Source organism: Sciurus vulgaris (genome assembly GCF_902686455.1).
Source record: "Sciurus vulgaris genome assembly, chromosome: 11".
Classification (NCBI taxonomy): Eukaryota; Metazoa; Chordata; class Mammalia; order Rodentia; family Sciuridae; genus Sciurus; species Sciurus vulgaris.
The window spans coordinates 29,170,951-29,192,456 of NC_136472.1; the positions used below are offsets into that span (position 1 = coordinate 29,170,951).

The 21,506-nt window shown below is 50.2% G+C and overlaps 1 protein-coding gene across 2 annotated transcripts in view; it reads right to left on the bottom strand.

Annotated features, from left to right (window-relative positions):
• EXT2 (exostosin glycosyltransferase 2) overlaps positions 1-21,506 on the bottom strand; it is a 136,955-nt gene that overhangs the window by 36,040 nt on the left and 79,409 nt on the right. For both annotated transcript variants that reach the window (XM_079103028.1, XM_079103027.1), the window contains exons 9-10: positions 9,405-9,594; positions 2,789-2,955 (exon numbers count right to left, since the gene is read on the bottom strand). In XM_079103028.1, coding sequence (XP_078959154.1) covers positions 2,789-2,955; positions 9,405-9,594 — 357 coding nt within the window. The remainder of the gene's footprint in view (positions 1-2,788; positions 2,956-9,404; positions 9,595-21,506) is intronic.

A 21,506-nucleotide genomic window follows, 5' to 3' on the forward strand; every position in this document is an offset into this window, starting at 1 on the left:
GGAAAATGAATCCCAAACTTTGGCATAAAAAAGAGGATTCAGGAGCACCTCATCTTGTGAGAATCCTCTTCAGAGGACACACGTCCCTTCTAAATAATGAAAACAGCCACCTCCCATGAATCACAGCAGATTCGTGAACACGATGATGAAAGGAAGAGCAGTTGTGAAGACAAGGGCAGCCGCCTGCCTGGCACACGACCTTCGGTTCACCAGGAACCCGTGGGTGCTGTCCATGTGGCGGGCCCTGTGTCACCTACCCAACGCACACGATGACCCTGGAAGCAGATGCTGTCACTGCCACTTTATGTAAGAATAAACTAAGACACAGAGGTTCAAGTCCATGGTAGTAAACTGCACAGTGACAAAGAAGAAACCTGGTCAAGAGGAGCCCTAGCTTATCCTGATATCACTTCACATACAAGAAGAGAGGCCGGGGCTGGGCTCAGTGGGGACGTGCCACCTCACACGTGCGAGGCACTGGGCTCGATCCTCAGCACCACATAAAAGTAAATAAATAAAAGGAAGGCATTGTGTCCATCTGCAAATAAAAATATACAAGAAGTAACATGATAAAGACCTGAAAAGCATCATTGATGGGGTGTCTGGAAACCCATTTGCCTTAACTTCAAGACAATTGGGTGATGGGTATGACACGCTGGTGGCTCTGAGTGCTATTTTCGAGAACCAGTATTCTGACAGATGTTGTTCTTCAAGAAAGGCAGCACAAGCTTCAGATAACTTCAATTTAAATTGGTCTAAACTTTGATTTAAATCACAGCTCTCCCACTTATTGGCTATAAGATGTCAGGCAAGTCATCTAACCTTGGTTTTTTTCCTTTGTTTTATTTTGGCACTGGGGATTGAACCCAGGGGACTTCAGCACAAAGTTACTTCCCCTGACCTTTTTATTTTTTGAAATAGTTTTACTAAGTTGCTTGGGGCCTAAGTTGCCCAGTTGCTGCAATAACAGGTGTGTACCTCCGCACCCCTTTAGTCTGATCACAGAATGAGAAAAACAACACTGTCCTTCTATCTCCCCCTGGAGAAAGAATGGAAGCAGCGTGCGTGAGCTGAGGCACTGACGGGGATGCAGGAAGCAGTGTACAGAAGGGAGCTACTATGGAAGTGCTCTTCCCAGCATTTGGAGGGGCCGCTTCCTGGTCTCACTGCTCTTGGATGTGATACTCCTCAGAGGGGATGTGGAGCCCACCCAGGCATCAGAGGATAGCACCATGAGGCCAGCTCTGTCCAGGTGCCGGCCGCTCTCCCCCACATACCCTTCACTGCACCAACAAGCTCAAGGTTGGCAGAGACCCCAGGTTTCCACTGGAGGCTGACAGAAACCCCGGGAAGGCATTCGGTCCACCTTTCTCTTATCAGACGTCTTCAGACCAGCTGAAAATACCAAACGGGCAGCACTCTGTCCACTTGGCTCATTGTCCTGAACATTCCTCTTCCACTTTTGCCACAAAAATAAACACAGTTTGAAGCATGACATGCAACGGAAAGAGAAAATGTGGCAGAAAAAAATCAGTCTTTTCCCCAAGACTGGACTAGAGAAACAAGTAGGCAATCTGTTTTTAAAAGCTGGGACAACAGAAGACCAGATCTCACCCAGCACCCCAGATGTGACTGCGTACAGGCCGTTTTCTGCGAACGAAGTAAACCAGAGAGGTCCTACTGGTTCTTCTGCCCCGCGTGCCTCCCGCTGGCCAGCACTGCAGTGCCCACACACCACACGCCAATCTATCTGAGAACAATTTCTCTTATACTCAAATGGTCCTATGTTAAAAAAAACAAAAAACAAAAAAAACCTAGGAAAACTTAAGTTTTTAATTTTTGGTTGTGGTGGGGGGGGTTCCTACTTCTTGCTCTTAAAACCCACCTTTGATATAAAGATGGGAAAATAAATTTCTATAATAAACATGTAGTAAATATGGCTTCATGTAAATCATACGATTTTATGATTCCTCGAGAACTCCAAATTCAACAACTCCTGGATACACTGAAGAAGATGGTTCCTCTCTCCCAAAGACAGGGGGCCCCAGGGACAAACCTCAGCACTTTCCCCTGTGCCAGCTGGAGCTAATTGATTTTTACACTCCACTGTGCCGGACTGATACCACTGCACCCCTGCAGCGCGGGCCTCTGTGTCCCCGGCAGGCTGCACGCACATCCTCCCTGACGGGTCTCGTCAACTGGATTGCTTCTCGCCAGGCCGAGGCTCTGGCACTTTCCCCTGGGGAGACCTTTGCTGGTCTCCATACTTAACCCCTGAACCCAGCCTCATCCATCAGCCGCACTGAGTGAGCGGTGATAGAGAGTGTTTCTCCCTGAAGACAGGCGGCCAGCCCCTCCACTCAGTACTCAGACAGTGAGCCACCCGCGGGTCTGTTTTCTGTTTGTCAGCGTCCCCGGCAACTTAGCTGACTGAGGTCGTTTCTGCTGTCGCGGGGCCCAGCTGCAGAGCTGGGGAAGTGCTGTTCGAGGAGACATCAATTAGGTGCTTGTTAAAGGCTATGGACACTCTTTGAAAATGTCCCCTGGGACTCTCCCTGGGAGTTCCCCAAACCAGGGGAGGGCCCAGTTGTCATTTTGGAATCGAGTTTTCCCTGAGGTTTTAAAGATCAGTTTCATAATCCACATTCTCATGCCTGGTGTCTGAACTCCACTGGGAGAGTTTAGAAATCATGACTCTGGAGGATGAAATGTAATGCCTTTTTCTGGAGAGACAAGAAAACATCTGTAAATATGAAGTCTTTCCCTGTCCTGTTTAAAACCCGCTCACCTCATATCCAAACTGCAGCTCATCAGAGGTCAGCATGATGATGTCATCGTCAATGGCCAGGACAGCCTCCGTCTCGATCTCGTCATAAGGGAAGAATCGGTTACTCAGCTTGTTCTCGGCAGTCCTCACGACTTTTAATGGAACCCGGATTTTGGGCCAGAGAGAATCTGGAAGAAAAATAAAGCAAGGTCTTCCTACCTGCCTAGCCTTTATGAGGGGTGAGGATCGCAGGCGCCAGCACACGGGGAAGAGGCCGCTGACTTCTCTGGCCCTGCCACGTGCAGAGGCACAGCGACTGGGGACGGGTCCCACGTGTGCGTCCTCGCCCTAGCCAGAGAACAGAGCCACGCGCCGTACCTCTATCCTCTCCACATCCTTGCAACACCACCGACTCCAACACTGCCCGACAGAGGAACACGCGGTCCCAGGGCTCCATTCCTTCTCCTGACTCACTAGGTTTGGACAACCAAGTCACAGAGTGAATGCCAAGTTCCCAGGTCTGCTAGGAGGGTTTTCTTGTGTACTGAAGGAACCCCACCCCGTGGCTTGCCCCGCGTTTCCTCCCATTCTACTTTGAAATGACTGAGGCGGTGCGATCGCGTGTTTGTGCTCGTGAACGTGGCCCTTAGCCAACGTGAAGTCAACCCTTCTTTGATACGGTGGTGATGTCCACAGACGGTGGGGTCCTCACAGAGGCAGTTCCTTCTCCACCTGACACTTGCAGGAAAGAACAGGAAAGCCAGGTAGCGTACTGCGGTCAGAAAGTCCATCAGGCATTTAAGGGACTATCCAGGTTTTGTGGGTTGTGAGGCCTCAAGATGCCCGTGTCCACTCCAGAGTCACCACCGTGAAGGAGAACACAGCAAGGCCGGGGAAGAGGCAGCCCTGCTGACCACAGGCGGAACACCTGGCCCGGGCCTGGGCTGTGAGGCGGCAGGCCCTGTAGTTAAAGAAGATACGCCTGATTTTAAATGAGCCTATGGCCAAGAACCTCAAAAAGCCATCAATTCCAAAAGAAGGACGCAATGGGTCACCTCTAGCTGCACTCCTGGCACCTCATCAGTAAGACTCTCCGCGATAAGTGAGAGGCTGGAGACTCGTGCTCCGCATTACCTAGGAATCTTAAGCAAGTCCCTTCTCAGGATAATTAAATAAGCACGAAGGGGACCTTGATTACTTAGCTAGCATGTGCCAGATCCTTTGTCATTCGACGCTCCTGACAATGCTGTGGGGCAGAAGTTCTTTTCAGTGCAGTGTTCTGGTGACTTGGAGAGGTCAAGGAGCTTGTGTGGCCGTGCCCAGCTGGTGAACGAGGCCGGGCAGCTCTGGCGCTCCCCTCCGCTGGAATAGGCCGGTGAAGGTCAGGCGCCTCACCAGCACTCACCCTCTTGCCCGCACCTCACTCCTTCCCTCCGATGAATAAACCCCGACACAGCTACTGTCCCGGATCCTTCAAACCCCACATCACAATCTCCAAAACAAGGAGGGGGCAGCCCTGCCTTCTACACCACTGGTTCTGACTTTTGGGTTTCAGAAGTCCCTCATGCTCTTAAAAGTGACTGAGAGCCCCAAAGTAGCTGACTGTAGGTGGAAAGGGAAGGGGCTTTTCTGGCTGCCCCTGTGTGGCCAGCAGGTGGGCGTGCAGTGGCACTACCCTCCCGCAAGTCTAAGTGGCACCCCTGGGCGGCTTCCCTCGAGCTCTGTGGAGGTCCCCACCAGCACCTCAGCTGAGGTCCTCTGGGGGTCTCTGGGTGAACTGCGCTGCAGCCCGGCCGGTTTCCAGCAGGGCCAGTCACACCCAGGGCAGCTGCCCGTGGAGGACGTGGTGTCCGAGTAGGGCTGGCTGCCCGCCTTCATCTTGGCCTGCAGGACTCAGCAAACTTCCCACCCGTGAGCCTCAGCTCTGCATTGCCAACAGTCTGCGCTCTGCCCAGCTGGGGACGGGGCTTCAGGGTCACTTCCTATCATCTTCTATCACAGCGTTCTCTTTATTAGGTTCACAGACAAATCCTGTGACGCATTTATCACTCTTTATATTAAAATTTTCCTATTCAAATCTCTGTGGTTTCTGTCTTCTAACCGAACCTTGACCACAAGACAGATGGAAAGAGAATTTTCTCCACGGCCTCCACAGTCATAAGCCACAACTTCCACTGGTGAGTTACCGGGAGAGTTTCCTGACATAAACGTCCTCAGGTGGAAGGAAATGCCGTCAGCACACAGGCGTCCTCTCACCCGAGGTGCTCGAACTGTGGTCTGCTTTCTGGTCGCATCAGATGAGGGACTAAGGAAGGCAGCTCCGTCATGGGCCAGGGTTCCAGGGACCAGGCACACACAGCAAGACAGGCCTGCAGCGGCTTCAGGCCTCCCGTTTCCGGCTGGATGACCCTGAACAAGTCCAGCACTCTGCCTGCTTCTTCCACAGCGGGGAGGACTGACGACCCCATCTGTGCTCGCCCGGCTGAGGAGGAAAGCGAGCGTGCGGCAGACAGCCCCGGCAGCTGCGCTTCCCCCGGAGACTCCATGTCTACTTACAGGACCGGAGGGTTTCTTGAGCCTCGTGCAGTGGTGGCCAAGCTCAAGCTATCCACGTCCACCTTTAGATAAGCAGAACCGAGGGCATCTCATGTACCCACAAAACTGAGTAACGAAGAACCCTGGACACATCGCCTGCCCAGGGTAACAAGCAGCCCCTCTCCCCGTGTGGAGAACAGGCCCGCTGCTCTGGGGGCAGGACGCCCCATGCTGGGCAGTGGACGCTCTCCCGGGGCCTCACGGCACCTTCCACGGCGTCGCCCTCATTCTTCAGCTACCGGCCTCTGAAGAATTACTTGAGACAATGTCCGTAAAGGGCTTACTCGTCCCTGCTAAGTCTGACTGAGACCTTTTAGAGAGTGACGGAAGCCAGGGAGATGACACAGGGCACAGTTGGAACCGCAGAGTGAGTCTCGCTGTGTTGGAAAGTGACGGCTCCCCTGTCTGAGGCAGGTCTGCGCAGCGGAGGCTCCCAAAGGGAGCACAGACGGAGGCTGTGGAGCCCCAGGAGCCCCACTCCTCTGCTGATACCTTGAAGAGGCCCAGGAGGACAGGGACACAGACAGAGACGGTGTCAAAGTCAGACCCTGCAGGCTCTGGGCTGCTGCTGGGCCAGCTGGCCTCCTTCCCCACTCCTGCACACCAAGCGGACAGCCCGCCCTTGCCTCTCGCAGCTCGTCCTGCGGACCCGCAGCAGGCAAACACGAGGGCCGCCTTCTATGCACACAAAGCAACCTGGAAAGGATGCTTCAAAGTCGCTGCTGAACAGATGAAAGACAAACAGCTGAGCCAGGTGACCTGATAGCTTCACAGTAGAGCTCTGGACCAGCTCAAGGGAGAAAAAGGACTCCTTGTGTCAAGGACTTTTTTTTTGGTGCCAGGGACTGAACCCAGGGGCCTTTAACCACTGAGCCACATCCCCAGCTCTTTTTATATTTTATTTTGAGACAGGGTCTCACTGAGTTGCTTAGGGCCTCACTAAATTGTTGAAGCTGGCTTTGAACCTGGCATCCTCCTGCCACGGCCTCCCCAGCGGCTGGCATTATAGGCGTGGGCTACCACACCTGGCAGACAAGTCTTTTTTTAAGTATGCTGATTAAGGTTTTCTCCATGTTGGATGCCAAGAAAGATGTAAAAAAGAGGGATTTTCTGTAACTTGGCCAAAGTATGGCAGCACATTCAGATTGGCTGAAGATGACCCCAAGCCTATCCTGCCAATCACTGTCAATACACAAAGCAAAATATTAGATCATCTCTACACAAAACCCCTCAACCTGCTTCAGAAGTTCCCGAGCTGCACAGGGCACAGTTGGTTCCCACTCCATGGAAGGCAGCTGCTGCTTCTACTCCCGCTGCCCGGGGCCGACCATCCTGACAAGCTCCCGCCATGCCCACTAAGGGCTGCGAGGGTTGCCTCTGACACTGGGCGGCCCTTAATGTCAATTCAAATTTAAAACTGAAATCGATTAAAACTACAGGCGGAGTGGCCCCTTTCTGAAGTGTTCGGTGCTGCAGCTTCCTCTGGACGAAGCCCAGGCAGGCTCTTGACCTCCAAGGGGCCAGAGGACTGAAGAGCCGGGTGGGGGAGGCAGGAGCCTGCCCTTTTATCGATGGAGCTCAAAACCCGTGTGATGAAAGCTCACTGGAAATTTCTATTGCCTCCTCTAAGTATTTACTTAAACTTCAAACCTAGCAATTTAGACTTAACTGTAACCGAAAGAAGAGAGTATCTGGTTGGACTGGGGGAAAAACAGTGGGAGGGAGCAGACGGCTGCCTCACTAGCCCTCCCCGCAGCAGACAGGTTAACCACAATATTTATTTTACTCAATGTAGAGAAAGTGAAAAACATCAATTTCACCTCTAATATTTCAAAGCCTTTGACTTTTTTTTTTTTTTAATATACATGCTACTAATGCTGTACATGAAAAATCAGATGCATTTGCTGGCATGGGGACCCGAGCTGACAGCCCCATTTACCAGCTGAACAACTGCCCGAAAGGAAATCAAGCAGGTTCGTGTTCCCCCAACAACCACACTGCTAGAGCCAGAGCCTGACCCGAAAACCACCCTCAGAAAAGAGCGGGCCCATCGCAACGCGTGTCAAAACCAGGCCTCATCAGTGAAGGGTTCCCTTTCCTCCCCAGAGCCAGAATATCTAAAAAACAAACTAGACTGTTGGTCATGAAATCAACCACTGCACTTTAGTAGGGTCTACCAAAATTAAAATTGAACACCCAGCTCCACAACCTGGGCCCGTGCCTGTAGTCAGGCCAGCACACACGCCTGGGCAGAGACAGAAGGGAAAGACCTTTCCTTTCTCTGTACCGGCCTCCGTACCTTTGAGTTGAGAAGTGACTCAACTCAAATAAATAGTTCACTTTATGCCCAAAGGGGCTAATAAGCAACGAGTGTAAGAAGGCTCCTTGGCGTTTTTTTAGTTTTATTTGATTTCTGATTGGCGAACGATAACAGCAAGCGTCACAGGGCACGGGGTGATGTTTGAGGACACCCAGGCGTTCTGGAACAGGTGAGTCCTCCGTGTTCCCTAGCCTCTGCCCCAGAACCTGCAGCTCTGCCTCCCCTGCCGGAGGCTTGTGGGCTGAGCTGGAGGCGCAAAGCATGTGAGTGATGGGGGTAGGGGGGGTCCAGGGATATTCCCTCCCACGACCTTCCTTCTATAAAAACGACCCACCCATAGTCAAGGGGCTGACCAGCAAAGCAGAGGCCCAGCCCCTTCTCTGGGGAGAGGCCGCCCTCTGCCACCCTGCTCCCACCTCCCCGCACACAGCTCCTTGGGCGCCTCTACTCTGCCCCTCCGCCCTCCTTGGGTGACGCAGCGCCTTCCTTTTCTCCAACCCCTTTCCTCCTCCTTCACTAGGGGCCCAATAAACAAACAAAGCAAAAACCCAGAAAACTGGCCATGCTGTGGTGTGGAGGAAAAGAAGGAACCTTGGAATGAAAAGCTGGCCAGCAGCGATGGTGGTGATAAAAGCAGTTAGGCTTCAGGCGGACTACAGACTCTCATTTAAGGCAGTCATTTTATTTGCTCAAAGGGGCTCTGTAAACCTGAAGAGAGAGTAGATGACTCTTTCAGGAAACAAAAATCTCATGGAGATATTTTTAGGCACTAAAGAATTTCCAGGAGTGCTAAAATTTTCTCGAGCGAATCCTGATTTGCCTAACAGAGACAGAAATATGGCCTCGTTGCAGCCTAGACTACAGATCTACTACTGGTAGTTCCTAGGGTCGACTGTCTTGACTTCACTATAACCAATTAAAAGGACTAGCTGTAAAAGCACAGAGACTACCGTCAGGCAATAAACTAGGCCTTATCGGTGACAGTGGTGCACATTACAGACTTCAGACTCATTCCTTGCTCTAATCCATCAGAAACTTCCTGGCTTTAATAGGCCATAAATGGCAGGAGCTTTGAAGTCCCTGGGATTAGGATCAGTAATAGACAGACCGAATGAGAAACTAAATGCAGGTGGAACGTACTCTGTGCGTCCCGAATTAAAAACAAATCCAATTAATCAAACGCCTGCGACCCTAGCTGCCAGCCAGCAGGTTACACGGGTGGCCAAGGCGAGGGCCAGAGTGAAAGGAGGACCTGATGGCAGCGTTCAGCGCCAGCTCCATTAGGAGCCGAGTCAGAACTCCACGGTCTGCCCTGCTGGACAGGAGGCCATCCTCTCGGTGGGTTTTGAGGGACAGCACAGATAAGGAAGAGAAAACTGATGCCTTTCAGACTGAGTTTCCACGTAAACAAGTCAGCTGGGATGGCCGGGTCTGAGGTCTGTTCCCAGGGCTGACGCCTTTGATCCCATCGGCCCTCAGCCCTCCAACACGTGTGGCTACAATGTGCCAGGGCCTGGAGTTAACAGGTCACCCTAGAACAGCATGAGGTGACCGCGAAGAGAGGGACGGGTCACGCTGCCTCACAAACAGCACTGTGGTTGACAAAGCAAGAGACTGACTTGGAACACGCTGGCGTAACTTGGCCACCAGAAGTCCACTTGGCAGAGAGCTGGCCGAGGACTGAGGCAGGGCCTCCTCCACATACCTCCTCACTGTCCTTACCTTCTGGAGGGTTTTTATTCTGATTATTCCAGACGACCAGCAGCTTGGACAGACTGGGCACCTTGGACACCTCGGTGATGACGCGGAAGAGGCTCTCCACTCGGTCATAGGTGAGGACGATGGCGGTGAACCCCTGAGACTGCGGCGGGATCAGCGGGAGGAAGAGCGGGTTGCTCACGCTGCCCCACTTCTGCAACAGGACAGGCCAGTGTGGGTCAGAGAAGGCATGGCAGCAGCAAACCCAGGCGCGCAGTGGCTGCTTTCACCGCAACCTCGGCCACAGCCTCGCAACCGTCAGTCTTTCCCTCCCCACGGCCCATGTGGAGTCCCCTGGAGTGACCTGGGCTGGGGAGCAGGGGAAAGGGAGCAGAGAACGTTCACGGCTGAGAAGAGACCGAGTCAGACGCGACAGAAAAGCACACGCTTACCGATCCCCCCAATCCCTAAGTGGCAGGCGATGCACACAGAGGAATGGACCTCTAGGGTGCAGAGACGAAAGAGGAGACCACGGCTGGAGAGCCAGGTCAACACTGCAGGCAAGCTGAGGGGGCTGGAGAAGGGCCCAAGGGCAGGGGTGGGGGGAGCTGCGCCCTCGGAGGCTCAGGAGGCAGGCTCGCCAGGTCACCCAGTGCCTCGTGGGGTGGGAGAAGTGGAGGGTGATCGCAGGACTGCTCAAAATCTCTGCAAGGAGCAGCCGGAGGCCCAGATTCACACACCTGCCCTCACCCGACACAGCCATGGAATAACCCTCTGCCCTGCGCAGCCGAGAAGGGAGGTCTGTTCCCTAAGGAGACCCACGCAGCAGAGGTGGGAACACGGGCACAGCTGAGGGCACACGGGGGTCAAAGCCTGTGTGCCAAGCGGGGAGCCCCGCGGCTTTCCTCCACTCCAGTGCCCAAGCCCAGGCAGCATGCGGCCAGCCTGGTACACCGTCTCTGGGGACACCCTCCAGCCATGATTGGGCCACACGAAGCACCTCTCAGCTTTTAGTGTCTCCCGCTTCATCACGAACAGGTTCTAGAATCACAGACGTCTTAGAGCAGGTGAGGCAGAAACCAGAGGAACAAAGAAAAAAGGCTCTCAGGGGAAACAGACAACAGAAGCAGCCGAAGGAAGTTAATCAACAAAAATCATATCTTTAAGGGAGAGAAGATTTTTTTCATCCATGAAAAAAGAATAACTTGTTATTTCTATTTAAAAAGATCTATCAGCGATCAGAAAGAACTCTTGGACATTAAAAACAAGATAGCTTATAGCTTCTTTGGAAGGGCAGAATTCTAAGATAAAGATGATAAAACACTGCCTTCTAGTGAGCAAGACAGAGGTGAGAAACAGGCCAGAAGGAGGAGGAAATCTAGGAGGTCCAACGTCTACCCCATGGGAGATTTCAGAAGCAGCTGGGGATGAAATGGCCCCGCCAGGGGGGAGCACGAGCAGCATGGCGGTGAGAGGCGCTAGCCCAGGTGCAGGGACCAGGGAGCAGGGAGCACAGAAGCGCACGCACTGCTGCCCGGGAGCTGGGGCCGCGCTCACCTCGAGTGCCCTAGTGACCGGCGTGAGCTCACTGAGCAATTCTCAAACTTCCCTGGAAGTCTGAAATTTGTTCAAAAGAAAATTTAAAAAGAAATGAAAGAAACTGAATTTCTCTCCTAACAGTAAAATGTTAAATAATCTAAGTGTATCAATGTAAGCAAAAAAAATCTTTGAACTGACAATAAACAGGAAAAGCTCATTAAAATGTTCTTAGAATTTTTAACAGCTTTATTGGGATATAATTCATGAACTATATAGCCCATCCATTTAAAGACTATAAAGGTTTTGGCCTATTACATAAATTTTAAAAAACTGGTAGTATACATATAATTTTCCATTTTAACCATCTGTAAGCATGTGACTCAATGGCACTAATGATGCTCACGGTCACATGTCAGCATGTTTAAAGCTCAGGACCAAACTCCCTCTCCACCAGGAGAACAGGAAAAGTGCGACCTGTCATTCTGGCTGCCTTACACTTTCCTAAAGCCTTTTGCACTCTGGATTCCCAAGGTCCCCTGTCTGTCGCGTCCACTTCACTGATGGACACCCATCGCCAGTACATGACCACAGCTGTCTGCCAGATGCACCAGTGTGGGATAGGAAGTGTACACAAACACATGGGATGCACATGGGAGGGGAGCTCCGGGAGGCTGGACAGGACTCCTGGGGTCCTGATGTGAACAGGACTTTACGGCTGAACTGCCCACAGGATGCCACGATTAGATCTCACAACCAAGAGACCCAGGAGTAAGGTCACCTCCTCAGTGCTGAGCTTGTTTCCACCATGTTACACACTGACGTCATGTCTTAGGAAGATGCCTGGATTCTTGTATTTGTACCCTAGCATCTGATTACATTTCTAGGAACTCTTTTGAATTTTCTACCTCAGTCTTATTCTTCACCTCTTCCTGACTTTCATGGAAATGGAAGACGGTGAATAGCTCCATGTTTAGGTTGCAGTTAATTCCCAAGGGACAGTCCACGTCTACCTACCGTTACCATCCTTGACCCACTCAGTAGCCCTCGTGACATGATTCTCCCTAATCTACACCTGACACCACTTTGAATGGAAAAGAAACAAGAAGGATCTTTAAGACATGCATGAAATAGTCTAATGTGTGATACCGAAACAGTCAGGGTTTAGTGAGCGCTCACTCAGCGTGAGGCACTACGCTCGGCATGTATGAGCTCATCTAAGACTTGCGACAGGCTCAAGGCAGTTCTGGTGGCTTCGTTATAGATGATGGAGCTGCAGCCAAGCCTCGGTGCCCATAAGGGATGGAACCAGGATGCAGCCCAAGCAGTCTGCCTCCAGAACACCAGCTGGTGGCTGCCCCACCCCTGCCCACGCCCGTCCACAGACTCCGTGGAGCCCACAGCATGCGTCACTCCTGTACAGGCTGCCGCAAGGGAAGCGTGGGAACTCCAGTGTCCACCTCTTGCAGCTCCTCTCTAGGCAAAAATCCTGAAAATTCTTGATCCTCATCATCAAATCTGGGCCAATAAGCAAGAAGCCACCCCAAACACTATTTCGGAGAGAGTCCATGGAACAAAAACACACCAAACATATAACACTCTGACAAAGTGGGCACATAAATTTAGAAAGGTAAATATACCGCTGACACAGAAGGAAAAACTATTAAGGCTCCAACAAAACGCAGTCTGTTCAGGGGAGAAGGGAGGAGGACACCAACACACCTGATCACCACCATGACCCCAGAGGAAAGGGAAGCCCCCAGAGGAGCAGAGCTTGGTTTCCGAAATCAAATGCCTGAATGTAAACCGAGGCACCCGGGAAAGCCATGTCCGTTCTGCTTCCAAGGCGCTGCTAGGGAGGAGCCAAGGCCTCCTGCAAGACAATGGGTCTGTCTCATCCACATGCCGGCTCCACTGGAGAAGTGGGTGTTAGGCAAGGGGGAGGACAGGAAGGAGTGGCTGGTGGGGAAGTGGACAGAGACTTTCCTTGGTGTCTAACTTTTCCACACTACCCACCTGCGTCCCAAGTAGGGCTTGAGAACTGGAGATAGCAGCACATGGGGAGACAGCACCAGGGCATGACCAGCAGTAAAATCTCAACAACAATGTCCCATAAACAGAGAGACTGAGATGGACGCAGAAGGCAGCATAGCAGCCACGGTGCAGGTATTTACCAAGAGCTGCTGGGTGCTCACCTGTGGGACACATGGCCAGCACAAATGCAAACAGCGCCAAAAGCGAGCCTGAGTGTCTGGGGCAGCACGGGACCGTCATCTGAATCGGGGTCTTCCGCTCACCATCCATGACCCAGCCAAAGCATCTGGCTCTCTTGTGCCTAAGATCTTTCTATAGGATTCTATCACCACCACTACTGCATGCTAGGGAGTACTGCTTGGCATAAACGAGGTGGCACCCACAACTCACGCAGCATGCGCAAACACTGGGGAAACAGCGGCCGACGCTGATCTCCTGGGAGTAGGCCTCTCTCTGGGATGCGCGCTCTGCACGTCTCATGTAAGCAAACTGATCCCTTTCAGCATGAGAGTTCTGGGGAATTGTTCCTCTCTTTCACCTCAGCACCCTTTAAGGTTCTGCTTACCTGGATTCTACCTCTAACTCACTTGTCTCCAAATATACTCTTTATTTCCCTCATTTTCTCCTTTTCTTCCTACTCTTTGTGTTTCAGCTGTTCTGAAAGCTGCATGGAAGCAGGAGCCGTAACACAGTGCCTAGCACTACTCAGGAACTTGTTGAAAACAACAGCAAGTCAACCCAGAAGGTCCAAGCCAGCTCCTTCTGTGCCCTCAGCATAGACAGGATCCACTGGCCTACGCTCATACGAGGGACAGTGTGAAATGTTTCCCAGTTTGGTTCATTTTACTGCATTTACCAGGAATCTTCCTGCGCTAAGAGCTCTGAAGTGTAGACTTTTACAGGGATTTTAGTGAAGGGCTTTAACCTGGGCCACTGACTCATTTTGTAAAGTTACTTCTGTGAGCAGCAACAGCTTCTTATCTGTAAAACAGGACCACAGTACGATATCCCCAAGTAATGATGACTCAGTGGGACGACGGACACACACTTAGCGGAGAGCTCAGCACAGAAGGCCCAGGTGGCAGCTGACACCTTCCTGCTCTTCCCCTTTGGGTTCTTCCTGCCCACTGTCACCCTGGCATCAGCACTTCTGTCGTCCACCCACTCAGTTGACCCTTCCGGGCCGTGGAGGTAAGCCTGGCATGGTGCTTAAGACGAAAGGGTGTACACAATTCTTCCTCTCGAAATACTCACAATCCGGTGGGGAAGACAACCAGGTGAAAGGCAAACCCCAATGCAGAATCTTAGGCAGAACAAGGTGTGGGGACATTCCCCAGAAGGAAGCACAGACACTGCAGTACCCCCAGCCACCTGGGCGACGCTTCTGGGACCAGCAGCAGAGGACTGGGCACACCGAGCAGGGCTGGGACAGCCACAGCTCCCCAGGGTGGCTCCCTACGAGGAGGGGAGCAGGACAAGGGGGAACCAGGCAGCTGAAGACACATGGGGAGTCCATTTTTGTGGCAGAAACTTTAAAAAGTCACACAGTTGGCTTTACTGCCTGTTTCTTCTGGAACTTTTCTGAGTAAGTTTTATTGATGATTTAGCAGGGCTACCTTTACGTTCTAACTCAAAAGGTGGTAAGTAGCAGATACTGGCCCAGGACGCTTCGGTGCCAACGCTCTCCCCTCCTCGGACTTGATCCCATTGCCCTCGGAACTCGGTGGAGAAAGGCTGCTTTAATTGGGGTGCACGCCCAGACGCTCCACTCCACTGGGGAAGGTCAACAAACCGACCCCCAGAGAAAAATCCTACTGAAGAGGGACGTTTCAAAAACGGCATTTACTCACCTCTGAAATACCTTTCAGAACTGACCCCCTGCTGGCCGGCCACAGAGAGTGTCTACAGTCTGGGACCTCTTGACCCCACTTTCTGCAGGAAACCAGTCAAATTTAAACCTCCGTAATTTACTCAAGACTCCGGCTTCTGCCAGGGAAAAGGCAAACAATGCTGGCAATTAACTGTTGCCTGATTAAACCTCCACTGTGGCCAGAGGGGCACGGGAACAGGCACCCAGCGACAGAGGCCTGGGAGGGGCGAGGCCCAGCTACCACAGCGGCACCTCGGAGTCTCGCTTCAGCGCAATTTCCAAACAGACTAGAACTGCTCAAGGACGGAGGAGATACCGGAAGAGGCAGGGCTTGTCCGTGACAGCCCGGGGGCCTTGGCTGCTCATCTTCTGCCCGTCCTCCCCTCGCCACGTCTCAGGGCTCCGATTCATATTAATTACAGAAGCTCTAATAAGAAACCCCGCACAGCTCAAGAGCAGTCACATAAGAGTGAACCTCAACGGCTCGACAAGGATCCGGTCACAGGCTAGCAGTAGAGAAGTTCTTTCCATCATTTTCTGGAAAGTCCTGGTGCTTTCCAAACTAGCAAGAGGGAGTGGGGCTCAGGTTTCAGGATGCCTTGAAAGAAAGTTCTTAGGAGACTAAGCTTAAAGTCAACCACCAGTGAAAGGGCTTCTCCTTCTGAAAAAGACTCAAGCTCGGGCAACCAGCCATGCCTCCAGCAATCTGACACAGAAGAAGCTGCAATCCTGTTTCGCCTTCTCACAGCTGAAAGGTCACAGCAGCCCTACGTGGGCCCGACCACAGCCATTCTGGCTACAGGAAACAGGAAGTGCAGGGCCCAGCAATGGCCTGTGCTGCCTCTGAATCGCTCCTGCTGGAACTAGGTGGGACTGTAGTCAGGACTGAGGACAATCACAATTCCTGCCAAGTACGACACAGTCAGCCTAACCCCAACCAAACTCCAGCAAGGAGACACGGAGCGCAACACCGACGGTTCAACCCCTAATCGCCATTATTCGCTGCATCGCGGGTGTTTCGTACAGAGCTTCATGTGAAAATAAGAGCCTTCAGCAGACATTTAAGTCAACCCATTTTTGATTAAATGGAGGTATTTTGCCTGAGCAGAAAAACGAGAAGTCGGAGAAGAAAGGGAGAGAGAACGGGCCTGTTGCACAGAAGCTTTGAGCCTGGTAATGAGCAGCCTTACCTATTCCTACCTTGATGGAAAGGGCACTTTTCGTGGCTGTTTTGAAGTTACCAACCCTTACCTCAATGTGGTTTCAATTATGAATTACCAGACTAAAAGGGGGAAAAGCTTTGATTTATTCTTTTTTGCTCCAATTATGCATGATGTGTTTCCACTGAAGACTCTGAAAAGTATTTCATCATGCCTCTCATCCTGAGGTGGTCAAAGGGCAAAGCCGAAAGGAGTTAACCCTTTCGTTTCTCCTCTAGGTTCAAAGAGACTCCCATCGGAGGATATGCCCAAGGTCTCGAAGCAAACAGCAACGAGGGGGTTAACGACCAGCACTGCATCACTGATGCACAGGGTGGTGTCCCTTGTCCGAGGGGTGAGATGATGTTTATGTTAATGGCTACTGGGAAATTTGAAAGGGGCGCTCAGTAACATGGCCGGGGCTGCCGTAACCATTAAGCCTCGCTAGCCCAAACTACCCATGGGACTCTCCCAGGCACAGGCTGAGTCGGGAAACCAGAGAATCAGACCGAAGGGTGTCTTCAACAAGACTCTCTTAGCTCAAGAGAGGAGATCTGGGGCAGTTTGAGGTCTACCTGTGGCCTCATGTCTTTAATTCAGTTCACTCTCAAATAATACCAGTTGTTCTGAAAAACTGGGACCCTACTAAAGGCTGAAATTCCCTGCCCTACACGTCAAAAAGACACATGGAAGATGAAGAAAATCAAAGGACAGAAGTCCTCTCAGGGCTTCAGACAACCCAGGCAGATAACAGGTCACCAACTCAACCCTGCAGCCCGTTTACAGTTGGTTGGTCATGAACGAGCTTTCTGCTTGGTGGGGTGGACCACATTTGGGTCCACTGAGGTCAGAGGTACTGTGACTCTGATATCTGAAGATACTGAGCCTAAAGATGGACTCAGGGTCCTGAGAGGGGCCAAATGTTTCCACTGTCATCTCTGTTCCTTCAGATGCTTTCAAGCTCCCTTTGTCCTTTGGTGTGCTGCAGCTCACTGTGACCTGGCTGGTCATTCATTTTTACTTATTCCACTTGTAGTTTGTTGGTCTTCCTGGGTCCAAAGTCTGGTGTTATTAACAATTCTGAAAAATTCTCAGCTATTCTTCTTTCAGAAATGCTTCTTCCTCTTCTTTTCTTTCTGTAACTCTGATTAGACAACGTGGGACCTTCTCCCGCTGATTTCCACGCTTCACTTCTCCCCCACATTTTCCATTTCTATCTCTTTGGGCTACATTCTCGAAAATTTCTTTAATAATAATCAAACTGAATATCTAATAAATGGAAGTCCTTACAGGCCTGTTTCTCTGCTGTTTCTCACATAGGATGTTGCCTAATTTCTTTGTGGTTTGTGTTTTTGATATGAGCTACTTGTTTTCTCTGGATGCTTAACATGTGAGAATTATCTGACACCTGGACTGAAAGTCAGTTCCTCAAGACAGGGTGAGCGTCTGCTCCTGTCAGCTCCCAGCAACTCAGGCCACTGAAGTTGCTTCACGTTCCGCTGAAGTCCCTCCCGAGACCATACCTGTGGTGTGAGCTGGATGGCGACCATGGGTGGCTGAGGCTGCAGTTCTTCCTGGCTTTGTCCTGGAAGTTCTTGTGCGACTTCCCAACCTGGGCAGGTCACAAGCCACCAATCCCGCTCCCCATCCCCGACTTCACACAGCGACCAGGGCAAAACTGCAGATCACCCAGCTCTGCAAAGATCTCCACAGCAAAAGCTGGCTGTGGCTCCCGCTCACCCACGGAGGGCAAGTCTCCCCTTGTTTCAGGGGCCAGCACCCACCTCATTTCCAAACCAGGTCAGCAACAGTGAACACCGCTCCACAGCACTTCCTTCGGCAAGTCGGCTGTCTACTTGGGAGGGTCACTCAGCACATCTGGCCCATCATAAATCCTGGGTTGGAGTCTTCCTATATTTACTCTGTACATGTAGTTATGTGCCACTATATTCCCTGAATAAACTGGGAGCCAAGTTTATGCATAAAGATACAAACAACTGCTATGGAAATTCAGGCCTACATTATAATAGATGAAATGATGGGCAGAGAATTTTCACATCAGACAAGTTACCTTACTCCTTCAGACCTCCATTTCCTAATCTAAAAAAATGAGGGGATAGATGGGTCTTGAAATAAGTATGGATCACTTCCTTAATCTGTAAGAGTGGGGTTCACAGAATGCTGCCCTTGGGTCACATGGATCAAACAACAGAAAATATATGAGAGTGCTGATTGGGTACAAACAACACCCTGTGAATTCCAATTCTCCTTTCCACGGGTCCATCCGATTCTAGTTCACATTTCCATGTGACAAAGCATTACAGTCAGCCCTCTCTACCTGTGGGTTCTGCATCCCAAGATTTAACCAACTGTGGTTTAAACATGTTTTTGTAAGACTGCATCTGTGTGAACACATACAGACCTTTCCTTTGCCACCATTTCCTAAACAATCCAGCCTAACAACTATTCACACAGCACTTACACTGGATGAGGCATTGTAAGTGATCTAGAGGTGATTTAAAGTGCAGGGGATATATGTACAGAATGTATGCAAACCCTGCCATTTTATACAAGAGACCCGAGTAAGCGGGCTTCAGTGTCCATGAGGGCCCTGGGGCCAGCCCCCACACACACCAGGGACAAGGGTATCAGTGGCCTTATCATGAACAGTACTTTACTTTTTATAGTACTGTACCACTTATAAGGTTCTTCCCCATAGACTACATCATTGATTCTTCATAAGAATTCTGTGAAATAAACATTATTTCACAAGGATAATGGATTTCATAAAGATAAAAAAAACCTGCACAAGGTCAAACTAATAAATGCTTTTGAACTCAGGTTTTATTCCAAAATGTCCTATTCAGTGGCCTTGACACCAGTCAGTAACTGGTCACCAACTGTTACACTATTCTACTGGGGCTATTATCATCAGCCCTAATAAACCCAGAGCTCCAGATGGACAAACTGTTGCAATGACAGTCAGTGGGTAACCTCAAGTCACTCAGATCATCTCCAGGAGAGAGGGGCCTAAAACCTGCAGTTCAGAAGCATCTGGGCTGCAGTCGGCTTGCTGCAGGCTCCAGGTTAAACCCATCTGAGTGCCTCTTGAAAATTCCTGTTATTATCTGAGTTTTAGCTACTTCAATTTTTTCTTTATATAGCACTGAAATTCACATTTGGCCAAATGCCCACCCTTCTTCGCTAATGCCAAACTACTGTCAAGAAGAGTAGGAAGGGTGGCCACAGATTGCTTTTCAGGTAGTAGAGGAAAAAGTTGACATTTCATCCTCCTCTTGCTTGGAAAGGAAGCCAGTCATTTGCAAGAGCCCTCATCTGGCTGTGGCCTCAATCAGCGGGATGGACAGAAGCCAGTTAAAGGGCTTGACAAAAGCCATATTAAAAGAATTTGGAATGAGGAAAGAGAGGGCTCCATATGTTGATCCTTTTAATAATTCATGAGTTATATCAGTCTGCAAGTAATAAATTTCACGACCTATATCTATGGTATGATTACTTAAGACACTGGCCAAGATACCACACCATTGATTTTATTGGTTTACAATTTGATATATTAAAAATCATGGTTCAGCTGTTTGACAGTGCAAAAGATTTGGGTTATTTTTAGAATATGGTCTTCAAACAGGCAACCATTACCCCTGATTGTTACTTCACAAGTGTACTGAAAACATCTGAAAGAAATGTCTCAATGAAAAAACTGGTGGCTTGTTTGAGTCAAACAAGGCTGATCTATAATCCAGAACCAAAGTGTGCAAGAGCATCAACGATGGCTTACACCACTGCTTCACGTGAGAGGTAAACAAATTGACACTTTCACCTGCCTACCCAATGCTTTGAAAACACAGTCTGAAAGAGCGGCTCATTCCCGGGATTGGTAAACAGGAGCTCTTGGGAATGACTGAAGCACAGCCTACGGCGTCCAGGCTCAGAACGCCAACACTCATGACCAAGAAACCCACGACCTTGTTCAGTATCGAGCTGATAAGGGTGCAAACCATCGTTACAGCTGTAGCATGGAAAGAAGGCCCCACAACGCAGTTGTCTCTTCACCCTGCTTCCCTGGCGTTCCAACAAGGCCTGTGTTTTGTCTGCCACGTCACCCTACTTCTCCCTGGAAAGCAGGAAAGGACCATAGGGCAAAGGAACAGGCAAGGACACCACCACCAACAGCACTTAACAGACTTTGGAAGGTAAACGAATGGAGCCTTCCTTTCAAAATTCTCCCACTGCAGAATGCACAGAAATGTAGGAAGAAGTGTAACAAAGATCTTTTTGAATATACAGCTGAGGCCATAAGAAAAGGTAAGTCCCTAGAGCCAAAAATGAAGAGAAAAGTAGATGAGAGCTGACCATAGAGGACTGGTGGGCTGAAGGCACGCTGGGTGGCTGAGGTTGCTGCTGGCCCTGGCGATGCTGGAAGAGCAGATAGGCCTTTAAGCCCCGGAAGTGCGAGGTAAGACTTACGCATAAGCTAGAACATTTTTTTATTACTGGGGACTGAACCTAGGGAGGTTCGGTGGAGGTTTTACCACTTAGCTAAGTCATCAGCCCTTTTATTACTTTTTTTTTAAAGACAAGTTCTCACCAAGTTATTTAGGGACTTGTTAAGTTGCTGAGGCTGGCCTTGAACTTGTGATCCTCCGGCCTCAGCCTCCTGAGTTGCAGAGATTACAGGCATGCACCACTGTGCCCAACCATAAGCTAGAACTCTTGAAGGTCTGTGCCATCAGAGGGGGCCAGGAAACTAGTATGTGGAAGCAGCAAAACTCACTTTTCTTTCTGAACCTGAGCTTGGGGTGGTGATGGGGTGGGGAGGTCCCTCTTAGGAGCTTTACAGAAGTCAGTCCTCATACATGTTTGGGCTTTAATCAAGTCGGTAGAACGAAACACCAATTGAGGAATTAATGGTGGAAAGTGATTTGTCTGTGGTACCTCTGGAATGCCTGGAAGAAGCAAAAAAACAGGAGCGAACAAATAATTCCTCTGGGAAATATCCCTTTACCCCAGGCTGTAAAGATCTCCACAGAAGATGAACTCACATTCTCAAATCATAAAACCTATAGAGAAACAGCACAGCAAAGCGACAGGCAGCAGATGAATGACAAGATCAGCCCTGACAAGAAACTCGGAAAACTGGATGATCAGAGAATACAAAGTAAATGTCCCAAATGATTAAAGATATAAAGAAGGAATCAAAAACATAACGAAAAAAAGACAGTCAGAATAAAGACCAGGCAGACAGATTTGTAGAATCAGACAAACTTTACAAACTCTGAAATTTAAATCCTTACAGATGGGTGAAAACATGTTAGTCCCAGCTGAAGGCAACGGGAAAATGGATGTGAAAAATATCATCCAGCCATAGAGAGAAATGAAAATATAGAAAAACTAAGGAAGAGCAAAGTAAAACTGACAAAACAAAAGGCAAGGAGAGAATGGAAGAGTAACACAAACTCAACAGGATTC